The sequence below is a fragment of the Tasmannia lanceolata genome, unplaced genomic scaffold (genome assembly GCF_043159265.1).
Source record: "Tasmannia lanceolata isolate RefF3 unplaced genomic scaffold, GAP_Taslan_0.1 ptg000023l, whole genome shotgun sequence".
Lineage (NCBI taxonomy): Eukaryota > Viridiplantae > Streptophyta > Magnoliopsida > Canellales > Winteraceae > Tasmannia > Tasmannia lanceolata.
In genome coordinates, this window is record NW_027518700.1 from 729620 (window position 1) to 754468 (window position 24849).

Consider the following 24849-nt stretch of genomic DNA (forward strand, 5'->3'; position numbering starts at 1 on the left):
TTGCCCGAAAGCCAGATCTGCTAAATAAAATTAAAATACGAGATTTACAAGAGTTTTTTTTTATATATATATATATATATATATATATATATATATATATTTGCAGTTGAAATTCACCGTGCAATCGCAAATGGATACTGATCTAGTTTTCATAATTCAAGAATGAAATACTGTATCTTCTGAATTCCCATTGGAAGTCACAACTTTGGAAGGTTATGAGCATTCCTATTACAATGTCAAGAATCAACAGATATCAATATTTTAACCAAACAACGAAAAAACATATTCATAGATTCAAGCAATTTACGGATCACAAATTGCCCGGGATCATGGTTTTAAATTTCGACTGAAATCCAAAATTTCGGATTGAAATTTCGGATTTCGGTGGAGACTGACACCGAAACCACACAAAACCGAAATGGTCATTTATTTCGGCCGAAATTTCGGTTTTTCCGAAATTTGACACAAAAAATCTGTTTTTTTAAATATTAATTTAATATTTCACCGAAATTTAATAATGAATAAAATATTGTTTTTTTTTTTTGGGTACTAGATTTCGACCGAAATTTTAAACCTTGCCCGGGATTGGAGAACTATAGGTATTTCATTCTCTAATGCTTTTCTTCCACTAGTTTTTACATTTACTCGTTCATCCACATACTAGGCTAGGTTTAGATTGCTCGAATCAGGTACCGGAATTGGCATCTGATTCCAATTATGCCAGATTCTGGCTTTTGGTAAAATAAAAATGAGCGAAATAAGAGGGTCAAATAAATTCCCGCCCCAAGGGGTGGTATTCTGAATCCACCCAGTCCTGAATGAGATTTTTATTGAATTTTTTTTTTGAATAAATTTTTTTATTTTAACCTATTTCATTCTATTTAGAGGGAAATCAGAATAGGAATCAAAGTAGGATGCCAATTCTGATTCATAATAGTGATATATCCGCCCCTTTTGATTACGCGGGACACCCAGCAACAGTGCATGTGACAATCAGCCCCATTCAATCCTTCTGACGTGAAGTACATCAGCCCCTCTGCAGTCATTGATACACTGCTGCTGGGTGTCCTAAGTAATCAAAAGGGGAGGATATATCACTTCCCTTCTTGTAATTCAAATGCAGCCTAAGATTGAATACAATGTCCTTCATTTTAGTCCTCTTACATGTAATCTCATATTTATTTAAAACCTGAATAATCATATGTAGAGATCAGTGCACAACACATTCTGATTTTGTACCTTAATCGCTAGAGTTGGCCTTGTAGAGAAGTGGTTGGCAGTGTCATTATCAATGTATAAATAAGAAAGAGAGAGAAAAAGCATCATTCCAAAGAAAATTCAAGTAAAAACCAGTGGTTTTTTGCTTGGATTTTGTTGAAGTTTACCGGTAGACACGCTACCGGACAAGCAGAAGGTAGCTAAGAGGCATCGCTGGTAGTCTTTGGAGATTTCAATGCTATTTTTGATGACTTAGCACCCCAAAACAAAGCAAAACTTCTAAGCCAGCTTGACTTGTGTGCAAAACAAACTAATGTTTCTTGAGAGCGCTCAATGAGAAGCTAAACCGTTTTTTTTTTTTGTCAACGTTATGAATGAGGCATCCATGTGGCATTGGACCACGATCATGTAAATGACCTCACTAGGATCTCCCAATTCCCAAATCAAACGTCTTGATCCTATTATGAAAATATATAAGTAAAACAGAATCTTGCACCTGATAGTGTGCCACGTGGCAACTACATTGGAAAATTCAATCCCTCTGCATCCCGAAACAGAATAGCATTTTTAAATTTCGAAGGACACCCACGTTTGGTTGCTAGTTATTTAGTGGGCAAAAAAGAATCCCACAAACCAAAATAACCCCGCACGAAACCCAAAGCTGGAAAAAAATCCTAAGAACCAAAATAATCCCTCACGAAATCCGAGGAGCCAAAATAACCAAAAGAAGAACTTTTTTCTTCCCAACAGTTCAAGCCACCAGGGATTTCCCCCCCCACCATAGTCCGGTCAACCAAACATGGGATTTTTATTTTACCGGGATACTTACAGGGAGTTTTTTTCCCACCAATCTCCCAGGAAGTTTTTTGTTCCACAAAAGTTCCAAGAACCAAAATAATTCTGGCATCCAAACGGAGTCTCCATAGAGAACCCTATTAAATCTACCCTTAAATCCAATTCAATCCTGTGCAAACGGTTTCTGGAAAAACGCTTCATTTCTTTCATTGCTCTGTGGCTCTCTCTACCTTTTCATCTTCTCACGCTCCACTTGGAATCTCAAGCAACCCTTCCTATTCCAAGCGTCTCTTCCATTTTCCCATTAAGGAACAAAAAAAACCCTATGAACATATTCAATGTTTCTTCCAATTTTTCACACTTTCCAATTTCTCTCTTCCATTCTATTAAGACCAATATTCTCCAAACGCTTCCCCATTAAATTTCCATTTTCCAATTCGCCATTAAATTCTATTAAAGACAAATAGTCTCTCTTCTCACGCTCCACACTTTCCAATTCTCTCAATTTCTTGGAAGTGGTGGGAGAGGAGATCCATTCTTAAGGAAAAAGAGGCATCCGAGAAGCAACTCAATAGGGTTTCATTTTTGGATGAAGGATTCATGCGAGGAAGCTACCCAGATTGACCATGTTATCAATCGAAAACCATCCATATGTGGCATCTGCAATGGTAAAAGCATTCAAGGCGGAATTGTTGAAAATTTTCGCTCTCTTATCTTTGTTTTTTGTCTTTTCAATTAAAGAGCTCGCATTCGAGTTCATATCTCCTTTTCATTTTTGGTTTTATCTTTTTTTTTTTTGGCATTTTTTTTAATTCCGGAAAATATTTAGGTCCTATTTTCTCTTCTTTCTTCTTCATCATTATTTCAACATTTTTTGATAGAGACAAACAAAAGAGAGTGGAATGCTGGAAAACGGGTGGAAATATCATTTCACATATATAACATAAATTATTTTTAATGTTTTTTTAATGCTTTTGGTATGAAGTTTTACCATTTCTATCGTAACTCTTAAAATACTAGGAATTTTTTAGTAGCGTTTCTTTAGTTAGAAATTGGATTGCGAGCTGCTCGATTGGGTACCAATTTTACTGAATTTCAAGTTGAATTGAGTGTGTTACAACCATTTAAGTAGAGTAGGCCAGAAATCAGCACGCCTAAAACAAACGAGTTTCACCATTTTTGTCAGAACTCTCAAAATACTTAAAATTTTTCGGTGTCGTTTCTTTTGTTAGAAACTTGACTTCGAGCTGCTCGATTGGGTAACAATTTCACTGAATTCCAAGTTGAACTGAGTAAGTTATGGCTGTGCTAGAAATCAACACGCTTTTAGTCTGAAGATATATTTTTCGTTCGCTTCATTTGCTTCTTTGTTTTTCGTTCCCGTGCAATACACGATGCTGCAACTAGTTTGATAATTAATATTACATCTTAAAAAAGGTCAATTGGCTGTGAACTTATAAACTTAAGCCCTCCATTTTGACCATCTTTTGCATGAATCACATTCATGGCTTCTTCTGGATGAAGCTTCTAAAATTAATAAAAGAATTATGCAATGAGAAAATTATGCAATTTAGAGAAAGAAAAATCGAGTTTCCCCGAACCCAGGTTGAGTCGATTCGTGCGAGTCATTTCATCTGATTCGAATCGACAAAATCACCCCTGGAACGTGGCTAATGATAACATCTCCCGTACTAGAGAATGAGTAAAGCTACATACCATACCATAACATACGTGAAAGGGTGTAAAACAAAAGAGAGGAGAACCTGAAACCACAACTTCCAAGAAATGGAGAATTCCAAGGGCGAACGAAAACACCAAACCCTGAACCCCCACGTTTTCCTTACACCCTAAGCCGATCGAATCCTTAATCCCTAAACTCTTGTTTCCTTCATTTTTCAAGAACTGGAATCAAAACCCTAAATCTTGATTAGATAGATTTCCGCGGTTGTAATTGCAGAACAGACAAGATCGTCCAATATACCTAAAAGATCGCTCGGAAAATTTTTCATGCGCCTGGTTTGTTTTTCTGGTTTAATTATTGAATTTTGTTATAAAAATCTAAGGTTTCGATAGTTCTTGGAGAAATTAGGTATATTCCTTTTCAGTTGAATAAAGTAGATGACTGTAAGGTGGGGGGATTTAGGGTTTGGAGGAGGAAGATGAGTTTAACGGTTGTTTGAAGATTGGGATTTAATGATCTGAGGATGTTTTTCTCTGGGAGAGTTTCGAGTTTTTGGAAGCCAAATTGAGTAGATGATTGTAATGTGGTGGGGGGGATTTAGGGTTTTGTAGTGTTTGGTGGTTTGTTTGAGGTTTAAATTCAAGGATAAGGGTTTTTCATTTTTTGGCCTAGGAGAAATCAGGTTTTTTCGAGCTGAATACGTAGGTAATTTTAGGGTGGGAAATCTTAGGATTTTTTTAGGGGATAGGGTTGATCTTAGATAATAGTAATACAGACCATTCAGGTTTTATTTCCTTAATTTTGAGAAAATGTACGCCAGGCATCGTAGTCCTGGTGATGGAGTTAGGTCGAATTTGGTAGGGACTGGTTTGGCTTCTGGTCGAATCTCTCCCGAAGGTTCAATTCGAGGTCATGGAATGCAAAACTCAGAATTCCGAAATTTCAATCGAGGGTTTGGACGGGGCCAATTAAGGCCTTATCCACCGCCACGTCCTCCTCGCTCTGGTGATATTTTCATGGATGCAGGTCGGCTTGCAGCTGAGTACTTGGTTTCTAAGGGCTTGCTGCCTCCTAATTCGCTCACTGGAAAATGGCAGAATGGTAACCTCAGCAGTCACATGGCAGATATTCAGGAATTCAGAGTCCAAGATAGAGAAAACATGCCACTGGCCTTGGAGAATAGGACTTCGGCCCTCGCCCGTCTTGGGAATGTAGCACCTGATGTGGGTACTGGTAGGAGAAGGTTTGTTGACGGGTTCGGTACTCTAGGTTCGAGAAACCATGCGAGAGGAAGGAGGAGAATGGGATCTTTTAGAAGTTATGGTTCGGATTGGGGCAGAGAAAATGGAAGGAGTGGTGGATCATGGTCAGAGAGAGGTAGGGTTTCTCCTGATAGAGTGGAGGGTGAGGATGATTTTACTAGTGGGTACCAAGTAGAACGGCGTGTCAATTTGGATGTGGGTAGTTTGGCCTCAAAAATTGTTGCCGATGAATTGCCATCGAAAAGTGAAATTGCTGGTGGCTCAGAATCTGAGCTGGAAACTTGTGAGTTGCTTGATGATGCAGGTTCCAAGGCGAGTTTTTCTAGTGCAAGGAAAGACCTCCCCCCTGAGGCAGATCCAGAATTAAACAAGGGGCTTGATGATGCTGGAATCATGGATGAAGTGACCGAAGAGGTGAAGGATGGCATAGGTGGTGACAAAACGGAGGAGGATAATGCACCAGAGGGCATTGGTAAACAGAATTGTCAAGCGGAGGATGAGCTAGTAAGCAACAATTGTAATGATTTACTACGTCTGTGCAGCTTTGCTAAGGTGCCCACCAGGTCCCGTTCTGCCTTGACATCTAGGCTGTCAAAGGTTGATGAAGGTCCCATCACTGAAGAGAAGAACATATGTCATATTGCTCCTGCAGGAGGACCCAATGAAAGTGTGGATGCAGATTTTGTGGATGGTTATTCAAGTGATAAGATGGAAACTAAAACCAACAGTTCTTTTATGCACCAACAAGAATTAATTCATGGTCCGCCTGGATTTGGAAGATCGATGGTTACATCAACTGAAGTGGACAGTTCTGTCCAGCATCTGGGCACGAGGCAGGGAATCAAGAGACCCAGGGAATGGCTTTCTTATGGAGTTCCACAGGCCGATGAGGACTTGCACTTGCATAACTTGAGAGCAAAACAGCCAAGTTCGCAGGTTGAGAGGTATTCTCCCGATGAAGAAATCGTCGAGGCAGCTAATAAAGAGGAATTGGTGGAAGTTGCTTTATTTCCAAATAACAAAGCTGAATCTTATAGCGAATCTGGAGAAGAGAAGCAAATTTTGCCCAGTTCATATAAAATCTGTGATCTTAATCTTATGGAAGCTTCTGAGATTGCCGGGAGTCCTGATGATCCTGTTATGGATCAAATTTCCACTGTTGCCTCTAATCTTGGAGTCGAAAAGGAAGCATCACTGGATGTTGGTTTGTCGATTAACAATTTTAATAGTGCTGATAGCTGTCATGATCATTCAAGTGACTCCAAAGAGGTTACAGTCGTTGATGTGGAAAATGGTTCTGCAATGGAAGACAATGTTTTTGATACTTCAGAGCAAAAGTGAGTTTCTCTTCTCATCCCAAAATCTTCCTTCTTTTTTTGGTAATTCTGTTTGTTATGAGACGTATGTCAATGTTTTAACTGCAATAGATAATCTAGGTAGCTACCACATTTGGTTGCAAAGCTGATTGTTCTCATCTTAACCTGGAAATATTCATGATACAGGACTAATACTATGTATTCGAATCTGGAAAGCTTTTTCAACCACGCAGAGCATACTGATGATATTCCCAACGTTCAGGATGGCTACAATTTTGCAATTTCTGAGTTGCTTGGAACTGATGTCCCAAATTGTTCATCAGTACCCACTGGCATTAGTGATGTGCAAAATGAAATGAACCTTCATAATGAAGAGGTACCATTGTGAAATGTTAGAAGTTTATTTTCATTTTACTGAATTCTTTCCCAACCACGTGCGTTTGGTGGCTTGATAATTGCATTGATAGTGTAGATAGCCATTTAAAGCATAGTATTCTTTGTAGTTCATTGATTTTCTCAATCATTTTGCACTAGTATGGTACTTATGCGCCTTACAATTGATCGGTTGTTTGTTATGTTTCACTTTTTTTTCAGGTGATCGTGATTGATGATGATCCTATTTATCTATCTCTGGGAGAAATACCACTAAGTATGCCAGATATCTAGTTAGAGTGGTATTATTGTTGTCTTCTTTTCAATTTACTAGTTTCACTGATTGGTCACGCTGGTGGAGTCTCTTAACAAAGCACATTTAGATTTCCTTGAATTTTGAAATTAGCCGTAGATTCCAAGGTTTAGGCTTGGCTTCTTTTTTTTTCTTTTTTTGCTATCCTTTATTTCCATCTAATACTATATATATATATATATATATATAGAGAGAGAGAGAGAGAGAGAGAGAGAGAGAGACTCACAGGAGCCCTTGCAAAAAAGGGTAGAAGGGCTCTCCCATTAGTCAATTTCCATTTATGATGGCACAGAAAATTACAATCATAAATGGAATAAATGGATATTGACCCGTGGGAGAGCCCTTCTACCCTTTTTGTGCAAGGGCTCCTGTGAGTTTAGCATTCGTCACACACACACACACACACACACACACACACATATATATATATATATATATATATATATATATATATATATATATATAGAGAGAGAGAGAGAGAGAGAGAGAGAGAGAGAGAGAGAGAGAGAGAGAGAGAGAGAGAGGTTTCTACACACTAGTGTAGATAAGTTATCTACACACTAGCTTAAAATACAGTGGGGGCCCACATTGTTTGGGTGATCCAAAGCATTCATTTTATGGACCCTCACATAGATAGGGTGTGCCCAAAAAATCAGCTTCATAGGATCATCCTAACCCTTCGAACCGTGGAGGCAAAAAATGGACGGATTTGTGAAGGTTTATACACGTCCATTTTACCTCCACAAATCGTAGGGTTGGGATGATCCTATGTAGCTGATTTTTTGGGCACACCCTATCTATGTTAGGGCCAATCAAATGAATGATTTGGATCACCCAAACAATGTGGCCCCCACTGTATTTTAAGCTTGTGTGTAGATAACTTATCTACACTAGTGTATAGAAACTCCTCTCTCTCTCTCTCTCTCTCTCTCTCTCTATATATATATATATATATATATATATATATATATATATGAGAAAAGAGTTCCTACTTCCTAGAGGCGATAACCTAGGTTTAAAATACAGTGGGGCACATTGTTTGGGTGATGCAAACCATTCATTTGGCCCATTTTTTGGCTCCACAAATCGAAGGGTTGGGATGATCATATGGAGCTGATTTTATGGGGTGTGATGATCCTATGGAGCTCATTTTTTAGGCACACCCTATCTATGTGTGGGCTCGCAAATGAATGGTTTGCATCACCCAAACAATGTGCCCCACTGTATATTAAGCATGGGGAGTAGATAAGTTATCGACTCTAGGGAGTAGGAACTCTTTTCTCTCTCTCTCTCTCTCTATATATATATATATATATATATATATATATATATATATATATATATATATATATATGAGGAAAGTGAAGCTACACCGCCGGCTTAAAATACAATGGGCCCACATTGTTTTGGTGATCCAAAGAATTCATTTGATTGGCCCTCACATAGATAGGGTGTCCACCAAAAATCAGCTCCATGGGATCATCCCAACCCTACGATTTGTGGAGGCAAAAATGAACGTGTAAAAACTTCACAAATTTGTCCATTTTTGCGTCCATAGTTTGAAGGGTTGGGATGATCCTATGGAGCTGATTTTTGGTGGACACCCTATCTATGTGAGGGCCAATCAAATGAATGGTTTGGATCACCAAAACAATGTGGGCCCATTGTATTTTAAGCCGGCGGTGTAGCTTCACTTTCCTCTATAAATATATATATATATATATATATATATATATATATATATATATATATATATATATATATATATGAACTCAAGAAATTAAAAGGAGAACTTTACGGAGCCTATATAACATAAAAACTTAAAAGGAACTAGATACATGGGTTTTGCAATTGTATGCAACATATCAAGACTCTTGTCTACAATTTTTATTTTTTTTAGAAGTGACTCAAATGTATTAATAATTCATACGAAGGTTACATGAAAGGAACCAGGAGTTCCCCATGGGGTCCATCATATGGTGGCCTAGGAGGTAACTCTAGGGCCCTAGAAGATAAAGTTTTCAACACTATTCCCCTTTACAGAAATATTCTCCCTTACATACCCCATTACATTTTCCTTTCCAAGACATTAAAAGTATAGAAGAAATTCTGTGACCTCCACTAAAGTCAGGTTTAAAACACCCCTGTTAGATCTCAGAGTCTTTACGATCTTCAATGAGGATATTGGTAGCAACTCCGTAGATTATGGCCTTATGGCCTCCTTTCTCCTTGCGCGATCTTCCTCGAAGATCTTGAAGTAAACCTGCTACCGGGTTAAAGCGAAAACCCTCAATACTTTCATCAACAACACCAGTGTCGAGAAGAAACCGAAGACTAAGGGTGATCCTAACTCAGGAAAATTATACAAACTAATCCAGAAACACAATAAAATTGTCTCAAAAAAGAAACCTCTAGAAATTAGGGCTAACCCCCTTACTTCCTGAGGGCGTTAAGCTCCCTACTACCTTTCCTGGGGGTTTTTCCTTTTTTTGCCCCCACAACCCTCTTTTCTATTTCGAAGAACATTTTTCTTGTCTCTTCAATATTTTCCTCGTACCCATTCCTAGGTGGTCCCCCATTTTTGTCTTTTTTTCAAACTCGTTAGAGTAGGCATTTTCTTCTTCCGACACTTCCTTCTTGTCCTCTTTCGTTTCCAACACCACCTTCTCTTCTTCCTCTGAAACTTCCTTCTCTCCTTCTGCTGAAACTTGTTCAGGCCCTCAATGCAGGTTTTAATTTTCCCACTGAGTTCCGCTTCCATCGAGTCTCTTGTCATTTTAGACTCCTCGTCTGGGAAAATTATTTCCTTCATTTTCTCCTTTTTCTGAATCGGCCTCCAACCGTTCCTCTTCGAATTGATGTTGAAAGTATGGCGACTTGGGTTGTGGTGTGCAACCTTCTTTGCCAGACTTTTTCCCGGTAAGTTGAGAAGATCCTTCCTCCATTTTCCGTGCTTCCTTCTTGATTTTTTTCGATCTCACTTTTCGATGGGGATTCTTCACAGAATCTCTTCCTTTCCTCCCATCCACTTTGGGGTGTTGAGACATCTTCCTTTTCAGCCTTCCCTTTACCTCTTACATCCACTCTTTTCCTCTTCTTCAGAGGACGAGGAATCACCAGGTTTCTCATAACTTTCTAACATTTTTAATATATTTGAAACGAACCGTTTTTTTCTTTGTTCATTTCTGTTTGAAAGATGTTGATGTAGGCTGAGAAGAGAATTAGAAGAAGAGGAAGGAGGAAGAAGAAGAAGAGAAGAATTAGAAGTAGAAGGGAAGACTTTAGGGAGAAGTTGAAGGAGAAGAACTCAAGAGGGGAAGGAAACTCACTTAATTAATCAATAATGCGTCAAAGGTAACAAAAGAGCTGTAGCTTTGCCTATAAATAGGCAATTAACAATCCTAAAATAAAGAAACTTGCAAATTAAGAATTCCTAAAAGAATAAAACACCCTAAAGACTAAAATAACTCTAATAAATCAACTATGCCCCAAAATAAAAAGATCCATAAAGGACACAACTAACAATAAAAAGATCTCTACGGGGCTCCTCGAGGGCGGCCCCGCCGAGAATAAACTCGCAAGGGACATCGATCTCCATCATTTCCCCCTGCTGAAAAGAACTCTCCTTCGGAGAGTGAAGAGCCTTGTAATGCTCTAAGATATCGCGGTCCAAACGACGAAACTTCTCCTCTGTAAGCCAAGTAGCGTCGGAATCTGGTCGATGATGCCACTTGATAAGATAGCGTTGAAAACCACCATAGCGTGATGAAACGAGCTTATCGGCAAGTATAGCATCAATCTGGTCGGTAGGAAGTGGTGGAACTGGTGGAACCACTGGTACTGGGGCTGGAACATAAGAGCTGGCAGTCCGACCTATAGAAACATTTGTCGGCATAGTAGGAGGCTCGAAGGTACTTCGATATGTGATAAGATCTTCGATATTGAATACGGGCTAATATTCCTATCAGCAGGTAAGTCTATTAAATATGCATTGGGCCATACTTATGAAGGATATGAAAATGTCCAATGGCTCAAGCATGTAACTTTTTGAAAGAATGGCGAGGGTAACGCTCAGGACGAATACGAACCATAACATGATTGCCTTCATTAAATTCAAGTTTGCTAAGATATACATCGGCGGCTAGTTTGTAGTCAACATTACTTGTAGCAATCCTACGACGTATATCAGCATGGAGGTCACGGATGTGTTGGGCAAAAGAATCGGTTGAATGAGAGGACGAGCATCATAGGGTAATGGTATAAGATCAACGGGCTGACAAGGGTTGACGCCATGAACACTCTCAAAGGGTCTCTTTGCAGTATCCGATTAACAAAATTATTGTACGCGAACTCAACAGTCGCTAACAAAGGATCTCATGTGCTTCGACGGTCTCCTACCAAACATTTCAACAAATCACCCAAACTACGATTAACGATCTCAGTCTGACAATCAGTCTGTGGATGAAATGATGATGAAAACTTCAATTTTGTTCCAAAGAGTTTCCAAAGTGTTCGCCAAAAATAGCCAACGAACTTGTCATCTCTGTCAGACACAATGGAAATAGGTAGCACTTGAAGTTTGAAAACCTCCTTAAAGAACAACTTAGCAATTTGCACCGCGTCAGTTGTCTTGCTACACAAAATAAAGTGAGGCATCCGTAAGAATCGGTCTACCACAACTAGGATGGAGTCATACCCTCTAGCTGTCCTAGGCAGTCCAAGAACAAAGTCCATGCCGACATCTTGCCAAGGAGAACGGGGAATAGGCAAAGGCGTGTATAATCCAGTGTTTTGCTTCTTAGCTTTTCCCAATTGGCAGGTGCGGCATTGGGAAACAATTTCCGCTACGTCCGTCTTTAAAGATGGCCAGTAAAATCGATCATCGACTAACGCGATTGTCTTGTCCTTGCCAAAGTGTCCTGCTAGGCCTCCATCATGCAATTCCCAAACTAAGAAATCTCGAAGTGAAGTTCGGGGAATGCATAGCCTAGATCCTCAAAATAAATAACTGTCTTGTATTAAAAAATCAACATGGTCTCGACGGTTACCATCATGGACATCTTGAAAGATAATGCCAAAATCGGGACACGTGGCATACTCATCTTCAGTCTATCAAATCCTATGACCTTAACACTCATAAACTGTAAGACCATAACCACACGACTTAAGGCATCGACGACTCTATTTTCGACTCCGGCCCGATGATTGAGGACGAATGTATATTCTTGTAGAAATTCTATCTACTTAGCATGCCTTTGATTTAATTTCTTTTGTGAATGAAGTTATTTCAACGCTTCGTGGTCAGAATACAAGACAAACTCCTTAGGTAATAAGTAATATGTCCAATGAACCCCGTAGAGATCTTTTTGTTGTTATTTGTGCCCCTTAGGGATTTTTTTGTTATTTTTAGTGTTATTAGGGGTATTTTGGGGCATAATTGATTTATTAGGGTTATTTTAGTCTGTCTTGTGCGGCAAGAATCAAGATCTTGACCTTATGTGAGAGGAACCCGAGGGCTGCTATGTGTGAAGACAAGGGGCTTGTAGGTGTAGGTTACGGCTGTGATTTAGAGAACGAAGGTAGTGGGTTTGGGGCTGTTAATAAGGGAGGATTTGGGCTGATAAGAAAGGATGATGTGCACTTGGAAAGGATGGTGGTTTGTACCAAAACAGGGGCTGGTTTGTGGACTGATTTTGAGCCTAAATAAACTATGGAAGGTGGGGCTCAAAGTCGAAGAAGGAAAGGGCAGCTAGGGTTAGGGTTTAGGGCTATGTGTTGGGAGTTTTAGGGATGGGTTTGAGGTGTTGGGGTGATTGCTTAGATCTTTTGCTCTGATACCAAATTTGATGTAGGCTAATAAGAGAATTACAAGAAGAGGAAGGAAGAAGAAGAAAAAGAGAAGAACTAGAAGTAGAAGGGAAGAATTTAGGGAGAAGTTGAAGAAGAAGAACTCAAGAGGGGAAATAAATCTCACTTAATTAATCAATAATTCATCAAATGTAACAAAAGAGCTGTAACTTTGCCTATAAATAGGCAATTAGCAATCCTAAAATAAAGAAACTTGCCAAATTAAGAATTCCTAAAAGACTAAAACACTCTAAAAACTAAAATAACCCTAATAAATCAACTATGCGCCAAAATACCCCTAATAACACTAAAAATAACAAAAAGATCCTCAAGGGGCATAAATAACAATAAAAAGATCTCTACGAGCCTCCTCGAGGGCGGCCCCGCCAAGAATAAACTTGCAAGGGACATCGATCTCCATCAGATGTCCTTCCCGTTTCTTCTTAAAAGGTACGGAACCACTTTTCAAAGCCTCTTTGAGAGGATAATTATAATGACGACCCTTGGTCATATCGAGGCGATTTAGAAGAGAGCCTTTTTCAACACGAGAACTTTTTGAATTCCAGTCGTTTACACCTTTACGAGCCAAGTGTTGGGTTTTTCGAGCCTACATCCAGTCTAAAGTCCTTTCTCCCCCTATGTCCTGCTTTTGGAGTAGGATCTTTAGTAAAATTAGTCTTTTCCTGATGGCGATTTAGTCCCCCTCGGTTTAGGTTGTCTTGTAAGAAAACACTAGGTGTTGGGGCATTAAATGTGGCTTGCTTGTCAGCTTTGAGGGTCATGTTTCTTGGCCTTAGATATCCTGCTAAGGAAGTCTCGACTACCGACTGATTAGGTGGGAATTTGAATTTGAAGTTCAACGGCTCCTTTTGACCTTCATGTAATTGCCATAACGAATCCTTCTGGCCTTCCTGTACTTGCCTCAAGTTACCTTTTTTGTCCTCCTCCACCATACTCTCCTTTGGTACCGGAGGGAAAAAACCATTGATGTTTTTTCCAATCTGGCTAGCTATTTGGACGAAACTTCCTCATTTTCCGCCTCAGAAATACATTTCACTTGGACTAAGAAGATTTTGTTATCCACTTTTAACTTAATAAATGGAGTTACTGACTTAGTTAAGACTTTTACTGAGGCAAAAGCCACACAGTAGTCATGATTCTCTGATAGTTGGACTTGAAGCACTTGTCCAAAAAGCTTTCCCAAAGCTTCAACTGTTGATAATGACCATGCATGAAGCGGAATGTCATAAAATCTTAAACACACAGTTTTGGCCCTAGAATGTTTGGCCGGGTTCCAGGAATGCAGGGTGGACATATAATGACCGAAAGCATTCCCCCCTTTTCGGAGGATCCGTAATGCTTGCTGTTCCGAGTCAAACCTGAATAAAACTTTCGAGCTATTAATTACGAGGGGCTTTGACAGTAATGGTATATTCCAATCTTTAATTGCCTACTGCCATACCTCCTCGAGGTCCCAAGAGGGATTTTTCATACACTCCACCAAACATTATTTCAGTTTCTTTTTTCAGTCTTCCACCTCTTTTCCTGCTATTGAAATTTCTGGATATTTCACCAAAGCTCCCAAATCAGAGGGGAGCGACACTTCTCTCTTTTCTTGCCTTGTACTGACCCCGTCTTCCTCCACTAACCCTTCATCTCTAGCTTTTGTACACTTTCTACATTTATTTCGAGTGCCAAAGTTGTAGTATCCGCAGGTTCCGCAACTTCAATTCTCGGATTGTTTCGAGGTCGATGGTAGTCCCAGTTCCTCCGCTCATCTTCCTGGTTGTCTTCTGCGACTAGAGAGATTTCTTCTGACTTCCAATGCCCTCCCACCTCTATTCCCGGAGAATGGATCATACTCTCGAGGGCTTCTCGGCAAAGATTGGGGTGATGATAAACTTTGGCCATTTCCTAACAGCACCAAGTTTTTCCGATAACAATCTCTATCGATTTCCAACCATTGTAGAGCTTCAAGCACTGTGTAGCCAGCCTTTATTATGTCTTGGAATAAATCTTTAAGGCTTTCTATCCTGTAACCACAACTGCAGGTTCCGTTGTCTATGTTCCTTCCCAGATAAAGAATGTCCGGGGAGCTTTCCAGACGCTTGCCAAAATACTCCCGAACTCCCATATACCATCCAATGAGTTGTCTATAGTTTTTGAAACTCACATACATCTATATGAAGAAATAATCATACAAATGCCAGCATCCCTAGTCTTGGGCAATTTTATTTGTTTCAGTGTCTATTGAATCCTTTGATTTCTTGTAGCAACTAGTGAAGCAGGAGGGTTAGGAAACTTGCAATTAACTAGTGACCAATGTTGTGTAAGCTACCTTATGGCCTAGGACCATTTTTTACCTAGTAGGTAAAGCACCATCTCCTATTATCTGCATGTGCTACACCATTTTTAAAGTGAAGGATTGGTTTTTATCACTATTTCGATATATAGGATGATATATTCATTTTTGAAAAGTATTCTAATTTTATTATGTTCTCTTATTGCCTATTATTTGGGTAAGTTTTTCATTTAATCCTTACATTGCTTATTATTTGGGTAGTTTTCTCTGAGTTCTTTTATAATTATGTGGTGTTGCGTGATGCAAGGAACCATAAAGGAAGTTAATTCACCTTATTAATGAAGTTTTTTTAATGCGTTGCTCTCTTCAACGATTCATGTTTCTTACTGTAAAGCACTGGTGAATTTGTTTGTAGGTTTTCTAGAAGTGTGGGATCAGCCTACTCAGGATTACGGAAAAACTTTTTGAATAATTCGGTGCTTTGCTAAAGTGCAAACTCCAACTCTTGGCCAGTGGTTATTATTGCATTATGCCTAGTTTCTTGTTACCAAAGGTTGGTGTTGTTGAAATTCATTATCGGTGACACTTTCATCTTCATGTACAAGTATTTCTCTTTTTGATGGATAATGTTCCGTATGACTAGAAATATTTTTTTTTCCTGCAGTAGAGATTTAAGAGCCTCACTGTTTTTAAGTATGCTTTTTTTAATGGCTATGATATGAAATGCTTTAAGGTTCCTGTATAATAGTCACGATTTAAAAACTCCTGAGTCAATCATTGACTCACTTTGGCCCTTCAAAGTCGATAAAACATGCCTTCGACTTGCCCGAGTCATTAGTTAACCTTGCCATGCCAATTGTTTACTTGCCTAAGTCAACTCGGTTTTACCTTTGGCGAGTTCTTGTCCAAGTTTTTAAACACTAGTAAGGACCGCCGATGGGTGAAGATGACTATTTAAGTGCCATTCAACCGAACATCTGTGCCACTGACTTACTCCTCTTTGATTTCTTCAGCCTCTTTTATTTCCAGCTCCCTACGGTGCGGGGGCAGGGCAGCCCAGCTGTCCGCTTCTTTATTATCCCATTCCATTATATCCTCGAAAGCTGCTTCAGCGACTGGATTCAAAACCTTGTTATGACACTTGTGGGGTATTTCACCTGTAGCACCACACACATAACTGTACACATTCCCCTCGAAAAATCTATGATTTGTGGACACGGACACGGCAAACCCCCAAACTTTAGAAACGGGACACGGCTAAAATAGAAAGTATATGTAATAATGATTTGTGGATATGGATTCGTGTGTCCAGTTTCGACATGGATACGAGTTGTCTAAATGAGGTAAACACAATATTCAATAAAAAACCAGAATGTCACACTTGACATGGTACAAAAACATGTCCACACACCCACATTAAGTCTAACACTTCTAGCAATACAAGTAAAGGTGTCCAAAGGAGTGTCGACACGTTTGGACACGCATGTTGTGTCCGACACGTCAGAACACGTGAGTCAGCAATAAATTCGAAGTGTCGGCCAAAACATAGTGAAGAATCAAGGAAAGGAACGTAGATATATGTGAAACAAAAGAGGGAGAAGGAATGCTAATCGAATTAATTCTGAACACAATAGGTCAAAACTTTTCAATCTACTTATAAACAACATTCGCAAAGTGAAGTTACATAAATACCCGAGGAGATGCAAAAAGCCAAGGAACCATTTAAACTTTGCATTGTTGCAAAGTGTTCATATGGCCGTCCACACATTTGATATAAGGAGCAGATCAGATCATTGTTTCATCTAAAAGAGGATGTTGTCATTAGCATACTCGGTTAGAGGCATTTGCTATTCAGATTCATCAATGAGAAGGACTTCCTCACGGTCTTGCTGAAGGACTTTATGCTCATCAAGGGTTACTTGTTTCGATTCATGATATGCTCATAAAAGGGCTACTTGTTTGAAGACCAGTCGTGAAAATCCAATAGTTCCCTGCTGGATCAACTTACCTGCACTGCCGATCCCCATCTACAGCGGAGGTATTCTTAATTGCATTGGCGGACTCATAAGGAGGGTTTTGAAGATAGCACCTCCACCTATTCATGGGACAACAAATGATGTAGCTTGCCCATGCGTGTAGATAGGTCTGCTAAAACATAGTCCAAATAGAGTTTGGTTGGGCACATCAGAGGATTCAGGTCCGTGGCAAACGTAATATACGAAAACCTCCCATGTTATTGCAATTTTTTTATCTAAGATAGCTCACAAGGAGGACTGCAAGATCAAAAGAAAAATCAAACAAACACTTCAAATGTCCCAAATCTAAGCCAAAGTCGACTCCCGACAATCCAAGAAAGGAAAACCAGACTAGAACGGAGTGGATCAGAGTAGAAGGAAGAAAAGATAGAGGCAACGATCAATCGTAGAAAATCTCAATGGGAATAACACTGACATGGAAATAGAGAAACGAAAAGAAAATCAAGCAACTATGGACACATCAAGAACAAGTGCGAGACGCTACAAATGAATCAACAAAAGATTGGGTGGAGAAAGACTTCCAATGCTAACAAGGAACAAGCAACACCACGAGTAAGGGGTCCAGCTGATAATAAGGTATTGTCAAAGGAAGGCTACACAGAAGTTATATACTCAAACACAAAAGAACAACCCGGGGATTAATCATCTCGAACAACACGGGGATAAATCTTCTCAGGGGGACTCGGTAGCTCTGATGATTAATTACCCTAAAGGAATGATTTCCTAATTTGAAACTCCAATAAAAGGGAATCCAACCCCAAAGAGCCCAGAAGAATTATGTATGAAGGAAAGATCATAAATGCTGCGGTGAATCACACTGATCTATTGGATAATATTGAATTGTTGTTTAACAGAGTGGATGAAATGAAATATTGAACATATCAATCAATGACAATTGGCCTTTCTAGCCGATCAAGAACTCACAGTGGATATGGGGGATCAAACAATTAAGAATTACATCAAGCAAGCAAGGTCAATCATAAACAAAAAAAGATGTAGTAGTGGTGTCTGAACGCGGTCTGGAAAATTATTTCTTCAAGATGAATGGTATTATTTGGAATGTGATGGGGATTAGAAACCACCGTACAAAGCAAAAGCTTGATGCATAACCTTTCATTTATCGCTATCTTCAAACCAGTGATTTTATATCCAGATGCTATAATATTCTCTTCTCATATAAAAATTGAAGATGTCTTGCTTAACAATGACGCTAATTCTAGAATTTGGTAACTTTGGAATTACTCTATTGAGATCAATCACATATCATCCAATTTGCTAAAGGAAAATTAAAGTTTTCCTCTAGCAAATTGGATGGGACGTGACGCGAGGGTAAGGCAAGAGAGGAGACCGGGAAACTAGAGATGTTCCGGTTGTCAACTGGTTAAATTTAAGAGGAGAGTCCAATGCTGGAGATTCAACAAAGTTTGGTCTGTGAATGATGCTAATGTAGGGAATCGATCTTCTTCTTGGTCTCGGAGAGAAACTAGTCCCGAGAATGATAGAAATGGAACATATCCTCAACATCCATCAATGGTAGAAGATGAAGACCAAAGGAGGGATGAGGCGGGGCACCGAAGACCAGAGTGTGAGAGGCAGGTAGACGCAGCTCCCGTGGAAGCGATCCCACTTCAAACTATCCCTGATTCTAGAAGAGGCATATGGGTTAAAATTGCTCCTAGGATGGTCAAGAACACACTCAATATTAGTGCCTTGGCTTGAAAGAACCATCAACATCTTCGGAAAGATAATAATATATCCGCTAGATGTTTTTGTGATTGAGATTATCCAACCCGTGGAGGAAAATGCAGAAATGTTGAAGCAACTCTGGATGTCTAAGCTGGGATCCCCATTTTTTGAAATGGAACCCTGGTTTAACATATTTGCTAGCTTGCTATCGGCCACATGGTGGGAGATTACCAAAGTCCCCTCTCCAAGCATGGTGTGAGGAAAATTTCAGGGTAATTGGAGCACGGATAGGCAGGGTTCTTGTAGTAGAAGAGCCTGCCCAAGCTGGCCTAGGATACAACAGTGGAAGGCTTCTTATACAATTGTCAAAAGCTGCCCTGAAACAAATAGCTATGCTAGTAGTTATCGATGGTAGCCTTGCCTGGGATCGGCCAAAAATATCATGGTTAACTCAGCATGACCCATAGTACATGAAAATGGCAAGAGAAGAAGACTGGGCAGGCATCGCTCAGTAGCTTTCGCGGGCCAGAGTAGTCGGGGAGAGGAGTCTTAGAAATCACTCCTCCAGGGAAGATAGGAGCATCACCAGCCAGATTGTCGAACTAGTGCAACCTTCATGCCCCATATTTCTACGCTACAAGAAAAGGTAGAAATATTGAAACTTCTATGCAATTTGGATCAGAGAATTTAGGGAGGAAATCGAGAAGCTTTTTTCAGAGATTAACCCTATTGTATCCTGTTAGTATAGAAAGGGTAATTGTGTTCCTAACTCCCTTGTCAATGGAGCTTTTTTTAATGGTCTTATGACTCCCATCAGAGCTTTCACGAAACTTCTCTGCACTGGAGCTTACTGTGTATAGATAAACAAGGTCTTCTGGCACTAGAAGAACCTTTCCATATCTACAGACGATTTTTCTAAGCTTGTCCAATATTTGAGGGAAATAGTATGGTGCTTTCCTTTTCTTATTTTCTCATATATGATTTGAGCCTTTTTTAGGTACTTTTTAGGGAAATAGTATGAAGTTATAAGACAATATGCTTGGAGGCAACCTAGGAGTTAAGGTGGTGGTATTGGTGAGGCTAGGATGAGGGTTTAAGAAGGGAAAACAAGTCATGGTTTAAGGAGATATTGTAAAGGGTTTGGGTTTGGGTTTGGTGATGGCTAGGTGCGGAGATGATAGTGGTGAGAACGGTAGTAGTTAAATTTGGTTAGGAAATGGGAGAAAGGAACTAAAGGCTTGGTTGGGATTTTCAAGAGGGAGAAGATGGTGGATAAGGGTGGCAGTTTGTGCTAACTTTGAGATGGTATTGAGGTGGTAGAACGATGTTGAAGCAAAGATATGGCTTTTTCTTGGAGGATACTCTTGCATAGAATAAGATTGAAAAACTGAAGCAGATAGAGAAGCTACACCATGGAAGCTTGCAGTTCTTTCAAAGCAAAGAAGTTAAAAGAGAACACTTCTCCAAACAAGGAATTTTTAACTCAAAGTGGAATGCTCTTCATTGAGATTTATGGTCTTTTTATAGAGGTGAAGCCTCTTTACAACAATAAATGAGTCTACAGACATAAAGAAACATTTTCCAGCTTTCACACACACACACACACACACACAATTCATACATAATAAATAGCCTACAGATACTTTCACACATACAAGTTTTACCTAACTTTGGATGTTCACATTGGAACTAGTTTCTTTATTTCCAACTTTCACATTTGAACACTTTATGTCTTCACACTAGAACACCTTGGGTGTTCACATTGGAACTAGTTTTCTTATTTCCAAGTTCTACACTGGAAACACTTTGTATTTGCACACTAGGACACTTTAGGTGTTCACATTAGAAATACCTTGGGTGTTCACACTGGAAAACACTTTGGGAGTTCACACTAGAAACACTTAATTTGGCTAAGATCGACGAGGATCGTCGATCAGAGAGACACTTAGATCTCTTGAAGATCTTTGATGATCTTATCGATCTCAATGCACATACTCGGGATAAGATTCATGTACTGGAGGCTAAGGAGGGAGGATATAGAGATATTATCAAAGGTGTTTTCTATATCGATCTCAATGCACGTACTTGGGATAAGATTCATGTACTGGAAGCTGAGGAGGGAGGATCTAGAGATATTATCGAAGGTTTTTTCTATATCGACCTCGATGCACATACTCGAGATAAGATTCATGTACTGGAAGTATTGAATTAGATCATGAGACAGCAATATATTATCTGAGACGAGTCTTCCTTTGACAAATGGCAAGTGGATTGTGTTGATGAGGTTATCCATGAGACCGCAGAGGTGTAAGAAAGAAACTTGGAAATGATGGTACAAACGAAGTAGCAGAGAGATATAGGCCTAAACTGATCAGGACTGGAGGCGTTGCAGGTTTTCGGAATGAGTGTGATGAACAGAAATGTTTGTATACTCAGTCTATTAAACCCGTCTCAGGCCCAGGTGTCTTATATCAAAGAGTTTCGAGAGCCACATCAATTTCCTAATAAGAAATTGGTCTAGACAGAAGGCAACGTAGTCTTCAACATTGAGAGGTTGGGGCAGGGGAAAGAGGAGTTGTTCAAAGTAGTTTTCCCACATATTTCAAAATTTATCACGACTCTTGGTCTTGGTAAAGCTCCAATCTGAGAATACTATTCTAGAGAAGGTATAGTAAAGCAACAGCAGAGGAGAAGTGGTCTTCAAAATATGAGTCACCGTTGATGAGACTTTTGTCTAGCGAGCAAGATATATTTCTTCCAGAAATGTCATTTGAGAGGGAAGTGGGTACCATTGTATGCCCGGTGGGACCCATTCCCTGTAGGCCTACAGTGACGTCCGTATTATTTTAAAAATTTACCCTTGCAGTAGGGATATTTCTGTCATTTCGTTAGAAATAATTCACCCCCCTTGCCTTTTCTTGTATTGCACACGTGTCGCCGACCGGAAGTCTTTTGAATGGAAACTGGCATCTGGTAGCTCTCTAAAATTTTGGAAAATTATTATTATCATTTTCGAAGATGCAATCACTTTGATAAAAGAAAGGGGGGCGAATTAGTTCCGTAGTCCCTCTCGTATTATAATGGTGATTGCAACTTGTTGATGGCAACTTCCAACCACTCTTTTGTTGATTGAATGAATTATTGGAAAACATCAAAGGCTTCGTTTTCTTGTGGGCCTATAGCTAGGCCCAACATGTGCCTAGCCAAATGATGGGGCGGCCCATTCATTCATCTCTCTCTCTCTCTCTCTCTGTTGTATAGGGCTCTGGTGGCCAATGGTGTTGAGCGGTAGAAGATAGTTTGTAAGTATGTGGTATAGTGTTGAAATACAATCCACTGATAAAATAGAAATAGATTGTCCACTTGCTGTGATGCCTGTGTGGCTCTCCATCTCTATAGGGAATCAATGCCAGCTTAAGCCCAATGAGGCTAGGCTTTTCTCCAGCAGGGGTGATAGAAATCCATTGACAAACTGTTCCTTGTATGTGGATTGCAAGCCTGTCAAGGATAAGTCCATCTAATGACAATGTTTACCAGATTAGAGTCATGTCGCTTTATATAGTGATGTCTCAGCTATATATATGGGGCCTATGGGCAGCCTTATTAAGTATGATTTGGGCACACCGTAATTGGGATTAGTACAGCTCCCCGTACTGGGTGAACTTCTGGTCCTTCCCCTCGCAAGATGGAGATTTTGGGATGCAATAATCAACTGTCTATTAAAACTCATTATTAGTGGTTACAAAATCAACAACCAACATTGGGGAATAATGATATTATGAGAGACAAATGTCACACGCCTCAATTCAATTGGGCCTACCCGTGTGGCGTTGGCTTGATGGTGACCTTGAAGGGATGTTGTACGGTCGAAAAGATTTTTCATTATTTTGCTCTCTCTCTCTCTCTCATGTCCATCTTATTCACCCGAGTGCCGACCACCGCTTCAACTCGGATGAAGAAGAGAAAAATGAAGAAAAAAGAACAGGATGATGAAAGAAGAAGAAATTAATAAACATATTTCCAAAATTTGGGTTGGCTTGTCAAAAGATCTGTTCGACTCAAAACAAATTAGGCGAACGTGTTAAAAGATCGAATCAACTTGCAAAAAAATTAGGATGAACCCTCAAAAAATTGGGTTGAACCCGGAAAAATAAGGCCGAAATGAAAAGAATAACGATTTTTCTCGGTGTGACCTGATTTTTTTTTTTACAATTGGACAAAATTTTGACCGATCGACTCGATTTTTAAAGTGGCACAAGCTTTTGATATTGTGTTTATTTTTTGTTTTTCCCGGCACCAATTCTTCTTCTTCTTCTTCTTCTTCCTCCGAGTTGAAGCAATGGAAGGTGCAATGAATAAGGTGGATATGAATAGGCCAAAAGGTCTTTTTGGTGCAATGAATAAGGTGGAGATGAATAGGCCAAATGTTCTTTTTGGAGCGATGGGAAGCCTCTCCTTGTCGAGGATCAAAAGAGTTGAAACTACCATACGTCACTCTTTTTGTAATTGTGCTCGATCTTTCTCCCTTATTTTAATTTTACTTATTTTGCTTCTTTAAATTACAATAAAGAGTTCACTCTCTACTTTTTCACTTCTTTTTGTGGGTGGGAGTTATGTTTCTCATCAATCCATTCTGTTTCTAGCAACTTTTAAATTTTCATGGCTTTAAGTTAAGTTGCTGCTATGGAGACTGATTTGGTGACCTACAGTGGAACCGAACAAATCCCTACATGCTACCTGGCATGGGAGGGGTAGTTTTGCCATTTAAGGGGAAAAAAAGCAAGAAATCAAGGAGCCAGCCAAGATTGCAAACCTGTGAAGAGGCTATGAGTTCGGTTCCACTCTAGGTCCCCAAATCGGTCTCCATATCATTATTCTTGTATTTATTGCTGGGAAATGATATTTTCACCCCTCTTTTATTTTCTTTGAGGATACTGATATTGGCACTACCATGTTTTAATAATTGCACAAACTCAGCTTGTCTTCACTTTTTAATCGGCTTCTGAAAACTTTTGGGTAACTGTAATAACCTTTGACTGCTGTTTAAATAAAATATTAGACGAGTTAGTCCAATTATCATAATTTAGTAGTGCCAATATCATTACCCTACTTTTAACTATTAAATATCTTATGCAAGTAAACTCATCAATTTTAATATGATTTTTTTTTTAGAAAACATTTCCTACACACTTGTGTAGGTAAGTTACCTACACACTACGTTAAAATACAGTGGGGGCCCACATTGTTTGGGTGATCCAAACCATTCATTTGAATGGTCCTCACAGAGATAGGGTGTCCACAAAAAATCAGATTCATAGGATCATCCCAACCATTCAAACTATGAAGGCAAAAAATGGACTAATTTGTGAAGGTTTATACACGTCCATTTTACCTCCACAAATCGTAGGGTTGGGATGATCCTATGGATCTGATTTTTTGTGGACACCCTATCCCTGTGAGGACCATTCAAATGAATGGTTTGGATCACCCAAACAATGTGGGCCCCCACTATATTTTAAGGTAGTGTGTAGGTAACTTACCTACACAAGTGTGTAGGAAATGTTCTCTCTTTTTTTTTTTTTTTTTTTATAGATTATTTCGAAAGCTATTCAGTTTTACTTTGTTTTATTCGTAAACCAAATATGTAATAACGAGTGATGAACGAGAAGCTGTAAAATACAGTGTTGTACAGTAGTTGTTTTGTTTTCTTTGGGGTGGATCCCACTATAAGATTCAAGCAGTCCAGAGAACATCTGTAGTTTTGAAGCTTTTCTTTCTATATGTTTCTCCTCTCTCTATTTACTGAGGTAATTTTTCAAAGGGAGATGATAATCCCTCGCCCCCTCCCCACCCCCACGTTCAAGGGGGGTGAATTTATCGATCTTTTCCCTATTTCAAAAGGTTACTTCTTGTTATTACGGTCGTTTTCTTGGTGAACACTGAAGTTACCAGCCATTTGCTTTTGAAAGATGGGTACTTTCTAGGTCTATAGTTTCTTCAGATTGTATCTCATCTTCTTTT

General features: G+C 39.4%; 1 protein-coding gene across 2 annotated transcripts; it reads left to right on the plus strand.

Moving 5' to 3' along the window:
• Positions 1-3712: 3712 nt before the first annotated feature.
• On the plus strand, positions 3713-15769 carry LOC143856123 (uncharacterized protein At4g26450). Of its 2 annotated transcripts, none has more exons than XM_077366203.1 (4): positions 3713-6293; positions 6459-6648; positions 6867-6946; positions 15522-15769. In XM_077366203.1, exons 1-3 carry the CDS (start codon positions 4504-4506, stop codon positions 6936-6938), a joined length of 2052 nt encoding a protein of 683 aa, XP_077222318.1. In that variant the 5' UTR covers positions 3713-4503; the 3' UTR covers positions 6939-6946; positions 15522-15769. The 2 variants fall into 2 exon arrangements, with proteins under 2 accessions (XP_077222318.1, XP_077222317.1); XM_077366202.1 differs by having other exon boundaries at positions 6867-6921.
• The last annotated feature ends 9080 nt before the right edge of the window (positions 15770-24849 follow it).

Excerpts from the sequence above, each read along its gene's own strand:
- LOC143856123 (XM_077366202.1), top strand. The coding sequence starts at position 4,504 with ATGTACGCCAGGCATCGTAGTCCTGGTGATGGAGTTAGGTCGAATTTG. Across the intron at positions 6,294-6,458 it reads TTTGATACTTCAGAGCAAAA|GACTAATACTATGTATTCGA; the intron begins GTGAGTTTCTCT and ends TTCATGATACAG. Across the intron at positions 6,649-6,866 it reads TGAACCTTCATAATGAAGAG|GTGATCGTGATTGATGATGA; the intron begins GTACCATTGTGA and ends CTTTTTTTTCAG.